Source organism: Marmota monax, unplaced genomic scaffold (genome assembly GCF_021218885.2).
Source record: "Marmota monax isolate L192 unplaced genomic scaffold, Marmota_monax_Labrador192_F-V1.1 WCK01_AAM20220418_F8-fsc00047, whole genome shotgun sequence".
Lineage (NCBI taxonomy): Eukaryota > Metazoa > Chordata > Mammalia > Rodentia > Sciuridae > Marmota > Marmota monax.
The window spans coordinates 13,710,414-13,726,881 of NW_026692072.1; the positions used below are offsets into that span (position 1 = coordinate 13,710,414).

Here is a 16,468-nt window from a genome sequence, read left to right on the forward strand (position 1 = left end):
GATTTATTGTGAAAAATGCAATATTTAGTTTCATAAACATGAAAAGGATATCTACTTGAAGATGACAATTAAATAATTGTAGATACCAAGTTGAAAACAAGGCTGTGATAATGTTGAAGATATGCAATTCAGAGAGTTTTAGGTATTTATGGGTTAGGATAATGTGGAATATTCAACCAAAGACTCTAGAAGAAGGTTTCAGTGAATTGGCAAGCCAAGACTATGGTAATTCCTTGTTTTTCAAGTTCTCACATGAAACTATTATGGTTTTATTGTGTCCCCCCATATAATTTATATGTTGAGGTCCTACTTACAGTACTGCAAAAAGAAGCTCTATTTGGAAATTTGGAGGTTGTGAAAGTCATCTAATTGTAAAATGTACGAGGCTGGGTCCCATTCCCATGTAAATTATATTCTATTGGAATAGAAAATTTAAATATAGGGGAAGTGACACAAGAATACAAGGTGGTCATCAGCAAGGCAAGGATGGAGCTGGTCTTTCCCTCATGGTCTTCAGAGGGCTCCACCAGTGCCCATACCTTTATTTTGAATGTTGAGCTGCAGGGCTCTGAGACAACACATTTGTATTTATAGCAACTGTAGCTCTAGCAGATGAAGATAGCTTTTGGTACCAGGAAGAGGGTGCTGCTGCTGCTATAAATGTCTAATATATGAAGGCGCGTTTTGATTGATTAATGGATAGATGTTGAGAGATGTTTGAGAATCATGATAGAAGGAGCCCAGATGGCCTTGAAGAGATGGTGGGTAGAAATGTGAACACTGAAAGATGATGCTGATGAGATCTCAGCAAGGAAAGAGGAGAGCGGTGGAGATGGCATCTGTCTTAAATAACAAAAGTCACTATCAGCACAATATTCCTGGAAACCTAATGCTAAGATGCTTGAGGGTGACATTTCCACTGAACCTTAGGGCCAAAGAAAGTGGAGGGAGGGCATCATTTTCTAAGTTCTTAGCACCAATATTGATAGAGTGATTGGTAGTCTATAGTCTTCCATTGGTCATTTGTTTTATCCACTCTTCATATGAAAATTACCTTAAGTGAGTATTCAGTTTTACACTACATGACTTCATACATAGTGCATCTTTATGTAAATTGCATGTTCATTCTCTTTTGTTATTTCACATCTTGAAACTCATCTAAAGAGCAGAATAAAATAGACATTATTATTGCTGTATGTATATAGGTGACTGTATGACCAATGTGATTCTGCAACCTGTATAATCAGAAAATGAGAAATTATACCCCATTTGATTCAAATGTATGAATTGTCAAGATCATTGTACTGTCATGTGTAACTAATTCAAAAAAGAGTAACTTTCTCTGAGAAACCTTCCCCCAAGTCTCAACAGGTTTAGATATTGAAGCACTTTGAATCTATAGCATGGCATCAATAAATATATTCATCAACATATTTCTCAACTTACTCTTTAAATGTTGGACCATATAGTTACATATCAAATCACTTAGGGCAGGAAAACGTGTCTTATTTCACTTGGTAATCCAGATATCTCCTGAAGGGAGTTTGATGCAAGGAGATGGTGTGTGTGTGTGTGTGTGTGTGTGTATCAGATGAACAAAAACATAAAATACTTCTAAGGATTTTTTCATTGTTTTACAGGTAAACTGCTTTACTCTCTGAAATCAGCATCAATCAAAACTAGATGGAACACAGCAACAATGTAACTTACTTTGTCCTCTTGGGCCTCACACAAAATCCAAAGGAGCAGAAAGTACTTTTTGTTATGTTCTTGTTCTTCTACATTTTGACCATGCTGGGGAACCTGCTCATTGTCCTAACTGTAACCTTCAGTAAGACCCTGCACTCTCCAATGTACTTCTTTCTTGCTAATTTATCATTTGTGGACATCATTTATTCATCAGTCATTTCCACCACTTTGATTTCAAACTTATTCTTAGGAAAAGGTATGGTATCCTTCAAGTGGTGTATGTCTCAGCTCTTTGCAGAACACCTTTTAGGAGGGACAGAGGTCACTCTTCTGTTGGTGATGGCCTTTGACCGCTATGTGGCCATCTGTAAGCCCTTGCATTATTTGCTTATCATGAGGCCATGGGTGTGTGTGGTGCTGGTGGTAGTCTCCTGGGCTGGAGGTTTTGTGCACTCTGCATTTCAACTTGGCATTATTTATGGGCTCCCTTTCTGTGGCCCTAATGTCATTGACCACTTTACATGTGACATGTATCCCTTATTGAAACTTGTCTGTGTTGACACCTATGTCACTGGCCTCTTAGTGATGGCCAATGGGGGGCTGATGTGCTCCATTGTGTTTCTGCTCTTACTCGTGTCTTATGCTGTCATCTTCCACTCTCTGAAGAACCTGAGTCAGGAGGGGAGGTGGAAAGCTCTCTCCACCTGTGGCTCCCACATCACTGTGGTTGTCCTCTTCTTTGTCCCTTGTATTTTCATGTATGCAAGACCAGCCAAGACTTTCCCCATTGACAAGTCATTGAGTGTGTTTTACACAATTATAACCCCCATGCTGAACCCCTTCATCTACACTCTGAGAAACTCAGAGATGACAAATGCTATGAAGAAACTCTGGAAAATAAGCCACATCAGGCAGGAAATCACTGAGTCTCCCAGTACAAAGAGAAACATTTCACTATGAAGCTGTCTCCTTCAGAAGCATTGTTTACTTCAGAATTAAAACTGATGACAATTTGCTCTGGTAGTTTTGTTAAGTATAATTGAAGAATAGAATATAGGTTTTGACATTCACATATTTCCTCAGTGTATTCCTCATTCTGTAGTGTGTTGTTTATCAGTGGACCTAGGAATTTTTGGTGCACATATACTAGAAAGTCAATAAAAATATGATATCCACTTATGAATGAAATTTTTATAGTATTACAAGAGTGTTTATTTAATTTTTACATTAATTTTTAATAATATTATCACTTCACATATTTTTATATATAATTAAATTTTAAAATTTATTATTCTAATTTGTTATATATGACAGAAAAAAGCATTACAATTCATATTACACATATAGAGCACAATTTTCATATTTCTGGTTGTATACACAGTATATTGACACCATTTGTATCTTCATACATGTACTTAGGGTAATTATATCCATCTCATTCCACCATCTTTTTTACCCCCATTCCCCTTCCCTTTTTCTCCCACTCCTTTGCCCTATTTGGAGTTTGTCTATTCCTCCCATGCTCCCCCTCAAAACCCCAGTATGAATCAGCCTCCTTATGTCAGAGAACACGTTCATCATTTGTTTTTTTGGGATTGGCCAACTTCACTTAGCATTATCTTCTCCAACTACATTCATTTACCTGCAAATTACATGGTTTTATTCTCTTTTATTGCTGAGTAATATTCCATTGTGTATATATGCCACATTTTCTTTATCCATTAATCTACTGAAGGGCATGTATGTTGTTTCCACAGTTTAACTATTGTGAATTGTGCTGCTATAAACATTGATGCGGCTGTGTCCCTGTAGTATGCTGTTTTTAAGTCCTTTTGGTATAGATAGAGGAGTGGGATAGTAATATATTTATGAATAAAAGTTTTTAGTATTACAAAGATGTTTGTTTAATTTTTATATTTATTTTTAACAATTAAGTTTTTGTTTCTCATTTTATTTTTACTTCTTTGTTCATTTTCTATAATAGTTAAATGCTATATGTGTCTTATTTTTATATGACATTACTGGCATTTATAATTTTATTGGAATATTTTTGTTTTTAAACATACATGGAAAGTCTAAGAAATATGAATGTTACAATGTAACTCTTTCAAAATTGTAAATCTGAAAAAAAGATATATGATGAATTACTCAGTAGCATTCCCCAGTACTCATCCCAGGTGCAGCGACTGTGTTTCTAAGGTTCTTCAAGTTAAGAGAGCTTAGCATTTGTGCAACATGGGTGAATTTGGAGTTTGTCCTGCTAAATGATATGAGCTGGACCCAGAAGAGAAATACTGTATGATGTCATTTGTATGTGAATACTAAAATCTTCACACTCACAGAAGCATAAAAAAAATGATGGTTTTCGTGGCTGGAGTGTGGGAAAGCAGACATGTTGTTCCCAGAGTACTGAGTTTCATTTACAAGCTAAATGATTCTGGAGTTGATAGCATGGTAGCTATTGTTTCTTTTTGCTGTATTGTATACCTGACTCCTGGTAAGAGGGTAGACTGAAGTAACCTACCACAAAAGATTGAAGAAAGCTTTAATTATGTGACATGATGGATATGTGAATTATAGTTGTCATTTCACAATATGTACGTATATCAGAATATCATGTTGTACACCCAAAACATGTATGATTCTTATTTGTCAGTCAGAAATTAATAGAACTAAAAAAAATTAAAGAAACTAAAATGATACTACTATTACTGCTAATATATGATTACTACTTTATATGGTTGCATATATTGAGTAAAGCATCCATTGATTCTATTATTATTTTTTTTTAATTTTTTATTGTGGGTTGTTCAAAACATTACAAATTTCTTGACATATCATATTCCACACTTTGATTCAAGTGGGTTATGAACTCCCACCTTCACCCCATACACAGATTGCAGATTCACATCAGTTACACATCCATTGATTTACAAATTGCCATACTAGTGTCTGTTGTGCTCCGCTGCCTTTCCCATCCTCCCCCCTCCCCTCTCCCCACCTCTCCCCTCCCCTCCCCTCCTCTCTCTCTACCCCCTCCACTGTATAACCCTGAGGGTCTCCTTCCATTACCATGCAATTTCCCTTCTCTCTCCCTTTCCCTCCCACCTCTCATCCCTGTTAAATGTTAATCTTCTTCTCCTGTTCTTCGTCCCTACTCTGGTCTTAGTTACTTTCCTTATATCAAAGAAGACATTTGGCATTTGTTTTTTAGGGATTGGCTAGCTTCACTTAGCATAATCTGCTCTAATGCCATCCATTTCCCTGTAAATTCTATGATTTTGTCATTTTTTAATGCAGAGTAATACTCCATTGTGTATAAATGCCACATTTTTTTTATCCATTCATCTATTGAAGGGCATCTAGGTTGGTTCCACAGTCTTGCTATTGTGAACTGTGCTGCTATGAACATCGATGTAGCAGTGTCCCTGTAGCATGCTCTTTTTAGGTCTTTAGGGAATAGACCAAGAAGGGGAATAGCTGGGTCAAATGGTGGCTCCATTCCCAGCTTTCCAAGAAATCTCCATACTGCTTTCCAAACTGGCTGCACCAATCTGCAGTCCCACCAGCAATGTACAAGTGTACCCTTTTCCCCACATCCTCGCCAGCACTTGTTGTTTGACTTCCTAATGGCTGCCAATCTTACTGGAGTGAGATGGTATCTTAGGGTGGTTTTGATTTGCATTTCTCTGACAGCTAGAGATGTTGAGCATTTTTTCATGTACTTGTTGATTGACTGTATGTCCTCCTCTGAGAAGTGTCTGTTCAGGTCCTTGGCCCATTTGTTGATTGGGTTGTTTGTTCTCTTATTATCTAATTTTTTGAGTTCTTTGTATACTCTGGATATTAGGGCTCTATCTGAAGTGTGAGGAGTAAAGATTTGTTCCCAGGGTGTAGGCTCCCTATTTACCTCTCTTATTGTTTCTTTTGCTGAGAAAAAACTTTTTAGTTTGAGTAAGTCCCATTTGTTGATTCTAGTTATTAACTTTTGTGCTATGGGTGTCCTATTGAGGAATTTGGAGCCCGACCCCACCGACTGTAGATCGTAGCCAACTTTTTCTTCTATCAGACGGCGCGTCTCTGATTTGATATCAAGCTCCTTGATCCATTTTGAATTCACTTTTGTGCATGGCGAGAGAAAGGGATTCAGTTTCATTTTGTTGCATATGGATTTCCAGTTTTCCCAGCACCATTTGTTGAAGATGCTATCCTTCCTCCATTGCATGCTTTTAGCCCCTTTATCAAATATAAGGTAGTTGTAGTTTTGTGGATTGGTTTCTGTGTCCTCTATTCTGTACCATTGGTCCACCCGCCTGTTTTGGTACCAGTACCATGCTGTTTTTGTTACTATTGCTCTGTAGTATAGTTTGAAGTCTGGTATCGCTATACCGCCTGATTCACACTTCTTGCTTAGCATTGTTTTTGCTATTCTGGGTCTTTTATTTTTCCATATGAATTTCATGATTGCTTTCTCTATTTCTACAAGAAATGCCGTTGGGATTTTGATTGGCATTGCATTAAACCTATAGAGAACTTTTGGTAATATCGCCATTTTGATGATGTTAGTTCTGCCTATCCATGAACAGGGTATATTTTTCCATCTTCTAAGATCTTCTTCTATTTCTCTCTTTAGGGTTCTGTAGTTTTCATTGTATAAGTCTTTCACCTCTTTTGTTAGGTTGATTCCCAAGTATTTTATTTTTTTTGAAGATATTTTGAATGGAGTGGTTGTCCTCATTTCCATTTCAGAGGATTTGTCGCTGATATACAGGAATGCCTTTGATTTATGCATGTTGATTTTAAATCCTGCCACTTTGCTGAATTCATTTATTAGCTCTAATAGTTTCTTTGTAGAGCCTTTTGGGTCTGCTAGGTATAGAATCATATCATCTGCAAATAGTGATAATTTAATTTCTTCTTTTCCTATTTTTATGCCTTTAATTTCTTTCGTCTGTCTAATTGCTCTGGCCAGTGTTTCGAGAACTATGTTGAAGAGAAGTGGAGAGAGAGGGCATCCCTGTCTTGTTCCAGATTTTAGAGGGAATGCCTTCAGTTTTTCTCCATTCAGAATGATGCTAGCCTGAGGCTTAGCATAGATTGCTTTTACAATATTGAGGTATGTTCCTGTTATCCCTAGTTTTTCTAGAGTTTTGAACATAAAGGGATGCTGTACTTTGTCGAATGCTTTTTCCGCATCTATCGAGATGATCATATGGTTCTTATTTTTAAGTCTATTGATGTGGTGAATAACATTTATTGATTTCCGTATATTGAACCAGCCTTGCATCCCAGGGATGAATCCTACTTGATCATGGTGCACAATTTTTTTGATATGTTTTTGTATCCGATTCGCCAGAATTTTATTGAGGATTTTTGCATCAGGGTGATGTTGGCCTCATAGAATGAATTTGGAAGTTCTCCCTCCTTTTCTATTTCCTGAAGTAGCTTGAAAAGTATTGGTATTAGTTCTTCTTTAAAGGTTTTGTAAAATTCTGCTGTATACCCATCCGGACCTGGGCTTTTCTTAGTTGGTAGTCTTTTTATGGTTTCTTCTATTTCCTCAATTGATATTGGTCTGTTTAGGTTTTCTATATCCTCCTGACTCAATCTGGGCAGATCATATGACTTAAGAAATTTATCTATGCCTTCACTATCTTCTAATTTATTGGAGTATAAGGATTCAAAATAGTTTTTGATTATCTTCTGTATTTCTGAAGTGTCTGTTGTGATATTGCCTTTTTCATCCCGTATGCTAGTAATTTGAGTTCTCTCTCTTCTTCTCTTCACTAGCATCGCTAAGGGTCTGTCGATTTTGTTTATTTTTTCAAAGAACCAACTTTTAGTTTTGTCAATTTTTTCAATTGTTTCTTTTGTTTAGATTTCATTAATTTCAGCTCTGATTTTAATTATTTCTTGCCTTCTACTTCTTTTGCTGTTGTTTTGCTCTTCTTTTTCAAGGATTTTGAGATGAAGTATGAGATCAATTATTTGTTGGTTTTTTCTTTTTTTAAGGAATGAACTCCAAGCAATGAATTTTCCTCTTAGAACTGCTTTCAATGTGTCCCATAGATTCCGATATGTTGTGTCTGTGTTTTCATTTATCTCTAAGAATTTTTTAATTTCCTCCTTGATGTCTTCTATAACCCATTGATCATTCAGAAACCTATTGTTCATTCTCCAAGTGATGTATGCTTTTTCCTTCCTTCTTTTATCGTTGATTTTCAGTTTCATTCCATTATGATCAGATAAGATGCATGGTATTATCTCTACTCCTTTATATTGTCTAAGAATCGCCCTGTGACATAATATATGATCTATTTTTGAGAAGGATCCATGTGCTGCTGAGAAAAAAGTGTAACTGCTTGATGTTGGGTGGTATACTCTATATATGTCAATTAGGTCTAGGTTATTAATAGTGTTATTGAGTTCTATAGTTTCCTCATTCAACTTTTGTTTGGAAGATCTGTCCAGTGGCGAGAGAGGTGTGTTGAAGTCTCCCATGATTATGGTGTGGTGGTCTATTAGACTCTTGAACTTGAGAAGAGTTTGTTTGACGAACATAGCTGCACCATTGTTTGGGGCATAAATATTTATGATTGTTATGTCTTGTTGGTGTATGGTTCCCTTAAGCAGTATGTAGTGTACCTCTTTATCTCTTTTGATTAACTTTGGCTTGAAATCTATTTTATTTGATATGAGTATGGACACGCCTGCTTGTTTCCGAAGTCCATATGAGTGATATGATTTTTCCCAACCTTTCACCTTCAGCCTATTTATGTCTTTTCCTATCAAATGCGTCTCCTGTAGGCAGCATATTGTTGGGTCTTGTTTTCTGATCCATTCTACTAGCCTGTGTCTCTTAATTGGTGAGTTTAAGCCATTAACATTTAGGGTTATTATTGAGATATGGGTTGTTCTTCCAGCCATATTTGTTTATTTCTGTTACTAAACATTGTTTGTTTTCCTCTTTGATTATTCCCCCCCCACCCTTTACTGTCCTACCTCCCACTGTTGGTTTTCATTGTTATTTTCCATTTCCTCTTCCTGTAATGCTTTGGCGAGGATGTTTTGAAGAGATGGTTTTCTAGCTGCGAATTCTTTAAACTTTTGTTTATCGTGGAAGGTTTTAATTTCATCCTCCATCCTGAAGCTTAATTTCGCTGGATACACAATTCTTGGTTGGAACCCATTTTCTTTCAGTGTTTGAAATATGTTATTCCAGGATCTTCTAGCTTTCAGAGTCTGTGTTGAAAGATCAGCTGTTATCCTGATTGGCTTACCCCTAAATGTAATCTGCTTCCTTTCTCTTGTAGCTTTTAAAATTCTCTCCTTATTCTGTATGTTGGGCATCTTCATTGTAATGTGTCTAGGTGTGGATCTCTTATGATTTTGCACATTTGGCGTCCTGTAGGCTTCTAGGATTTGGGATTCTGTCTCATTCTTCAAGTCTGGGAAGTTTTCTTGTATTATTTCATTGAATAGACTGCTCATTCCTTTGGTTTGGAGCTCTGTACCTTTCTGTATCCCAATGACTCTTAAGTTTGGTCTCTTAATGTTATCCCATATTTCTTGGATGTTCTGCTCATGGTTTCTTAACAGTCTTGCTGAGCTGTCTATGTTCTTTTCCAGTTGAAATACTTTGTCTTCATTGTCTGATGTTCTATCTTCTAAGTGTTCTACTCTGCTGGTAGTATTCTCCATTGAGTTTTTAAGTTGGTTTATTGCTTCCTGCATTTCTAGGATTTCTGATTGCTTGTTTTTTATAACCTCTATCTCCCTGTATAGTTGATCCTTTGCTTCCTGGATTTGTTTGCGTAATTCGTTGTCGAAGTGATCTTTCATTGTCTGATTTTGCTGTTTAATGTCTTCCTTGATACTCCAGATCATCTGAAGCATGTATATCCTGAATTCTTTATCTGACATTCCATCTGCTGCATCTGTTACCTCTTCTAAAGTTGCGTTGACCTGCATTGCTTGTGGTCCTTTCTTTCCTTGTCTTTTCATACTGCTTGCGTATCTTTCCTGCAGGTGCGGGCGGCGGCTCTGCTCTCTCCTTATTCCAATTGGGGTGTCGTGGCTACCACGCCAGCAGGTCACTGGGCCTGTTCTGGGAGCTGGCGGCGGCTCTGTTCTGCCCCTACTCCAATTGGGGTGACGAGTGTACCACGCCGGCAGGCCACCGGGCCTGATCCGCCAGTTGGTTGCAGGTTTGCCTACCCTGCAGGCGCGGGCGGCAGCTCTACTCTGCCCCTACTCCAAATGGGGTGACGTGTCTGTCGTACCAGCAGGCCACTGGGCCTGTCCCGCTGGTCGGTCGCAGATCTGCCCACCTTTCGGGCACGGGTGGAGGCTCTGCTCTGCCCCTACTCCAATTGGGGTGTCGTGACTACCCCGCCTGCAGGACGCTGGGCCTGTTCCTGGCAAGGGAGGCGACTCTGCTCTGTCACTACTCCAATTAGGGTGGTGTTTGTACCACGCCGGCAGGCTCCTGGGCCTGATCCGCCGGTCTGTTGTAGGTCTGCCTACCTTGAAGGCGCGGGCAGCGGATCTGCCCTGCCCCTCCTACCACGCCTGCGGACCCCTGGGCCTGATCTGCAGGTTGATCACTGGTCTGCTCACCCTGCGGGCACGGGTGGCGGTTCCGCTCCGCCCCCACTCCAATTGGGGTCACGTGACCACCACACCGGCAGGGCCTGATCCGGGCATGGGAGAAGGATCTGCTCTGCCCCTACTCGAGTTGGGGTGACATGTGTACCACACTGGCAGGCCACTGGGCCTGACCCGCCAGGCTGTCACAGGTCTGTTTACCTTGCAAGCGCGAAGGGCGGCTCTGCCCTGCCCCTCCTACCACGCCCATGTACTACTGGGTCGTGGGTCTGCCCACCTGACGGGTGTGGGTGGCGGCTCCGCTCCGCCCCCTCTCCAATTGGGGTCACGCGGTCACCACGCTGGCGAGCCGCTGGGCCTGCCCTGGGGGCTGGCGGCGGCCCGGCTCCTTCCCTCTGGCTCGAGGACAAATTGAGGAGACTCGGGTGACTGAGCCTCACCCCCCTTACCAGGAGACCAACTGCTTATGTCACCGCTGGTATTGATGAAGATCTCTCCTCCACCGCTTTCTGCTGACATCAGATCTCTGCCATGTTGGTATCCTATGCGAATGGCAGCATTTCGTTCCCCTTGCCGGGCAACCCAAGCAACGGGTGAGTCCTGACCGGCCCTCAGCAGGACCCAGACCGAGACGCAGTTTCCTAGCCCCGGTCCAGGGAAGTTCCGGGAGCCGGAACTCGGCCGCTCCGTGCTCGGTGTAAGCTCCTATAAGTGTAAGCTCCAAGAAGCAGTCCCTGCGGGCTCAGTTCCGGGAGCCAGAATTCGGCTGCTTAGTGCTTGGTGTTTGCTCTGATAGTAGCAGGGTCCAAGAAGCAGCCTCCGCAGGCTCCGCAGCCCTGAGCCAGGGCGGTTCCGGGACGGTTCCGGGAGCCGGAACTCAGCCGCCCCGCGCTCGGTGTTCACTCCGATAAGATCAGATTTTAAGAAGCACCCAGGCGCTGAGCCCTAGCAATCTGTCTGCAAGCCGCAGGCGAATTGCAGCCTGAAATTACCTGTTCTATGGCTGAATGAGCTGCGGTCAGTCGAAAACAGGTATGGTGACGTCAGTTTACCAACATGGTGGCTGCTGGCCTCCTCTGTGGTCTGACCGGTGTGGAGAACCCACCATTTTGATTCTATTATTTTTAATGGTGATTTATTTCTATATTTTTCATGCATAGTTTTTGTTTAAAAATATCTTAGGTGTAACATATTTTCAAACTCAGGTAGAAGTTGTACTAAAATTATTCCACATGTTTTTTAATGTCTTGTCTCTATTTTTGTATCAGTACATATGAATATATATCTCATTATATATGCATGTATGTCACTCTATGCATATGCCAATATCATTTTTTATTGTTCATTTCTCTCGTTCATTTATTTGCTTAGACTTTTTAATTTTTTTTAAGTTGTAGATGGACACTATATCTTTATTTTATTTATCTATCTATCTATCTATTTATTTTATGTTGTGCTGGGATCAAACCCAGTTCCTCCTGCATGCAAGGCAAGCGCTCAATCCCTGAGCCACAACCCTGCCCTTTGTATAGACTTTTTGATTGATTTTTCTTAAAGGAGTCAATTGTAGGCCTGATGACCCTTTAGCCTTAAAACTCCAATACTTTCCAAAACTTAAGACACTATTGAGTAACCATAGTGCAGTGCAAAATTAAGCAGTTGACATTGAGTCAATACTATTACACATCCACACAGCTTATTGCCCCTTCACCTACGGACCCAATGACATTCTCTTTGTGGCAAAAAAGAACACAAGGTCACACAGTGCATTTTCCTGGTATATATAAAGGGAGGATTCCTTTCATATGAAACATTCCTGAGCCTTTCTTTTTTCTGTATCTCTGTATCCTTAAGTTGTTTTCAGGACTTGCCTCTGGAGTCCACTATAAATGTAACCTTGAAACAGCATTTTAAGAATGGATTGAAGCAACAAAACACCACATGTCTATATAAACACTTTTTTTTTGCATGTGATAAGCTCAAAATCCACCACATGGCTCATGATAAACCCCCACCTTGTAAAGTTTCATGCTACCTGTGAATAGGTTGGATACCATTTAGGCTGCACAAAAGAACCCTAAAACTCCCCTTCTCACTCTTTAAAGACAGGCAGAGTACATGGCAGTTGTGTGGTGGAATGTCCTGTATGCTCCTGTTCAGGTTTGTGAGATGTTACTTTAGGTTGAGGGCTAGATAATACCTTTATCAGGAGGTTTTGCATGAATTCCTCTTAGATACCACACATGTGGTCATCACTGTAGTCTGAACAGTTACTTGCAATGCCACGTGTATTCACTGGTCTATGATTTTATCTTCTTTTGTGCATGCCCTACCCTTGAAAAACAATTTTGAGCCAACTTTGAGTACATTCTGGAGGTACTTCCTTGAAACAACTTATAAATCATTTATTTCTCAGGTCCTAGCTGTGTACAATGGTGCACACCTGTAATCCCAGATGCTCTGGAAGCTGAGGCAGGAGGACCAAAAGTTCAAAACCAGCCTGAGCAACATAGTAGGGCCCTCAGAAAGGTAGCAAGATCAAGTCTCAAATTAAAATATAAGAAAGGGTTGGGGATGTGTGGCTTAGTGGTTAGGCACCCCTGAGTTCAATCCCTGGTTACAAAAATCAATAAATTAAATAAAGGTAATTTGTTTTTTAGGAAATTGTGTCCAGGTGTGTTCATGCATTATCTGATTTGGTTGATTCTCCATTTATTGACAAGAATCTCTTCTTGCTTTTGGATATTACACTATAGAAGAGAGAAAGTACAGTGAATGTATGTAACCCTGTTTATTCTAAAAGACTGAACAGAAAAATTTGAAGGGGTGAGAGTCTACCCTATTTGAGCAGCCCAGGTTTTAACATTCTATCCAGTTTGACTGGTGTTTTCCCACAAAGGTTTTGAAGTGTCTCCTCCAACCGCAACAGCAGCCGGGGCGGCTTCTGTGTAGGGAATTTGTTGTGAGTGCTGAAGTCTACAGAGGGAGGTGCTGGTGGCATTGGGAGAGGCTGAGGCTGGAGTACAGTCAGGATGATGTCCTCTTCCCTCAGGTCACATGGTGCAGGAAACATTGTCTACACTGTCTGTCCTCAGGGTTGTAGGAGCATCCTTGGTTAGTAGATTTCCATTTGTATCTCATGAGTTCCTGTTTTGACATGAAGACTCACAGAGGAGAAATTTTCTCTTTCAAAATAACTTGAAGAAAGAATCATGGAATTTTGCTTTTAAGCATGGCACTGACTTTGGGTTAAGATTCATTCCTTCACTTTAGGTTAAGGAAAAAAATATGTATGTATTCTCCCAACCTATTTTTTATAAAGTGGTATAGCATTAACCAATTATGCTTAATAACCTATTACATTTAACTTGTGATCTGTATTTTACCTATTTATAAAGGCTAAATAAATTTTCCATATTTATTTATACTTTTTCTTGTAATGTTAATTTTGGCCATGATGGGGAAATACAGAGATCTGCACTCATATCTATAACAAGCACATAAGCCAGAGATAAAGACACAATAGTTTTGAACACATTTCATTTGACATTAGAAAACAATTAATGGGAAACATTGAGAGATGGGAGACAAACAAGTTGATCTGTAGGACAGTCCCTCCCTGTTTCCTTTTGATATATTTCATCCTATTCCCACAGAGGAAAGAGAGATAAAGAAAAGGAGAGAGAGAGAGAGAGAGAGAGAGAGAGAGAGAGAGAGAGAGAGAGAGAGCGCCACATGTGCAAGCAGAAGCAATATAAGGAGGGCCATGGAGAATTTTCCCTAAATTATTCAGCACTGTGCCTGCATTTAAGGAAACTACTTCAGCAACCAAAGACCTAGCCAGAGAGAAGAGTGCCACATTTGCTGGGCCTAGGACAATGTCTATTTTTACCAGCTGGACTGGAATCCTCACAGGACAGGGGGCGGATCTTGGGCTGAGTACTTCGAAAGATCTTTGCTCAATAGTGGGATGTTATTAGACTTACAACGGACATTTCTCTAGCTTCGTAAAATATAAGAAGAGTATTTCAAAAATGATGAATAGAAAAACATACAAACATCACATTATTCCCAAACAACTTCATTGTAACAGATAAACTTTCAAGAATATGTATTAATGTGATGATGCCTAGTACTTAACACAGTAGAACAATAAATTCTGACATCCAATACAAAAATACAAGGCATGAAAAAAGCACTTAACCATGCCCTTTAGGAGAATAAATAAATCATGGAATACTACTCAGAACTGACACACATATTTCATTAGCCTAAAGGGTTTTGAAAGAAATTGTAATTCTTGGGGCTGGGGGTGTGGCTCAAGCGGTAGCGCGCTCGCCTGGCATGCGTGCGGCCCGGGTTCGATCCTCAGCACCACATACAAACAAAGATGTTGTGTCCGCCGAGAATTAAAATAAATAAATAAATATTTAAAAAAAATGAAAGATAAAAGATAATCCAATCTGAATTTTCTAAAGAGGCAAAAGTTACACTACTTGCAGTAAAAAAATAGGATATGGGATTAATAGCACATGAGACAGGGCAATAGATTTCAAAAGATACAGTAAAACCATTCAAAATAAAACATATCAAAATACAAAACAGGACACACATGGTAAGTTGCTGAACCACTACAACTGACTTCATAAATACATAATTTCAGATGTGGAAGAAAAACAGTATCAGAGCATACAAAAATATTTAAAGAAATAATGAAAAAAATATTTTTAAAATATATAAAAATATTTTTTAAAAATTCGATAGACTTCACAAATACTGACCCAAGAAGATGCTTGAAGGTAAGCATAAAGAGCATAAAGAAAACATATTAAAGCACATCCTATACTAGTTACTCAAAGTCAATAAGAAGGAGAAAATGTTAAAAGTTGATTAAGATAATGGTGCTCTCAGTGGTTCTCATTACAAAATGTTAAGGAAAATCATTCTAGCTCATGAAAAATGATCCTAGGTGATACTATCAGTGTATACAACCAGATGAAAATAGTAACTGCATGAACAAATTTTTAAGATTTTTATTATTATTTAAATCTCTTTAAATATACCTGATTAAGATAACATATTATGGGTTTTCAAACATATGTAGTTTGACGATAATGCCATAATGGCTCAGAAGGAAAATAATAATTTTACTATTCTGAGTTCTTATGAAATACATAGTGTTATATTAGTATCACCTGCTGTTAGGGTGAAATTATAATTTATAAGCCCCCCAAAGTAAGAGTTATGTCAATAAGTAAAATACGAAGATAAAAAATAATCCAAAGGAGACATAAAATGGAAAAAAAAGAACATATAAAGCACATAGAAAAACGGCAAGATGATAAGTTTAAAATGAACTTTACCACTAAGTACATAAAATGTAAATGATCTAAATACCATGATAAAATGCAAAGATTGCAGACTCCATAAGAATAACAAGACTCATTTATATTCCCCCTATAAGAAACACACTTTAAATATAAGACAACAAATATATTTGAAATTTTGGTAGTTCATAACTTCCTGTGAAATCATTAATTGAATTCAGATTAAAATTTATTTTACTTGATGTTAATTCAGTTATTTATCATTGTATTATAATTGATAGAGCTCATATTTTTAAACCCTTTTTGGCCTCTTTTGTCAGTTCTAAGTTTGAGATTTGTGCTTTTGTCACTATTGTGATTAGAATAGATAGTTATTTATTCAATTTCTCATTAGTTATTAACTTGTGATCCAATACCAAATATATATTACTATTATTTGAATCTGGACTGTCCCCGAAGGGCACACAGAAGTTGATTCCTTGCTATTGGAAGATGGCTAACACATGTAGAGGTGAGGCCTACAGGCAAAGTTCAACCATGGGAGGTTTTAGGTGGTTGAAGGGGATGTTCTTCAAAAGGATTGTGGAACCCTGATCTCTTCCTCTCTTTCATTTCTATATTCCAAAAGTTCTGTGGGCAATTTGCTCTGCATCTTGTTCCCCACTATGATGTGTTGCTTCACCAAAAGCCCAAAGCAAAGAGGCTAATTGGTGACGGACTAAAACATCTAAAATGGTGAGCCTAAATAAACCTTTTCTGTTATTAAGTTGAATTAGCTCAGGGACTTGTTATAGTAGTGGAAAACAAACAGGTATGATAGCTCTAAGTTTTTTCTAATGGAGGAA

At 38.9% G+C, this 16,468-nt stretch overlaps 1 protein-coding gene across 1 annotated transcript; it reads left to right on the forward strand.

The window, feature by feature from the left end:
• Positions 1–1,683: 1,683 nt before the first annotated feature.
• LOC124100136 (olfactory receptor 4A47-like) lies at positions 1,684–2,649 on the forward strand. The gene has a single exon (XM_046455468.1). It carries the CDS (start codon positions 1,684–1,686, stop codon positions 2,647–2,649), a length of 966 nt encoding a protein of 321 aa, XP_046311424.1.
• Positions 2,650–16,468: the final 13,819 nt, after the last annotated feature.

Coding starts and splice junctions, on each gene's coding strand:
- LOC124100136 (XM_046455468.1), top strand. CDS start 1,684: ATGGAACACAGCAACAATGTAACTTACTTTGTCCTCTTGGGCCTCACA.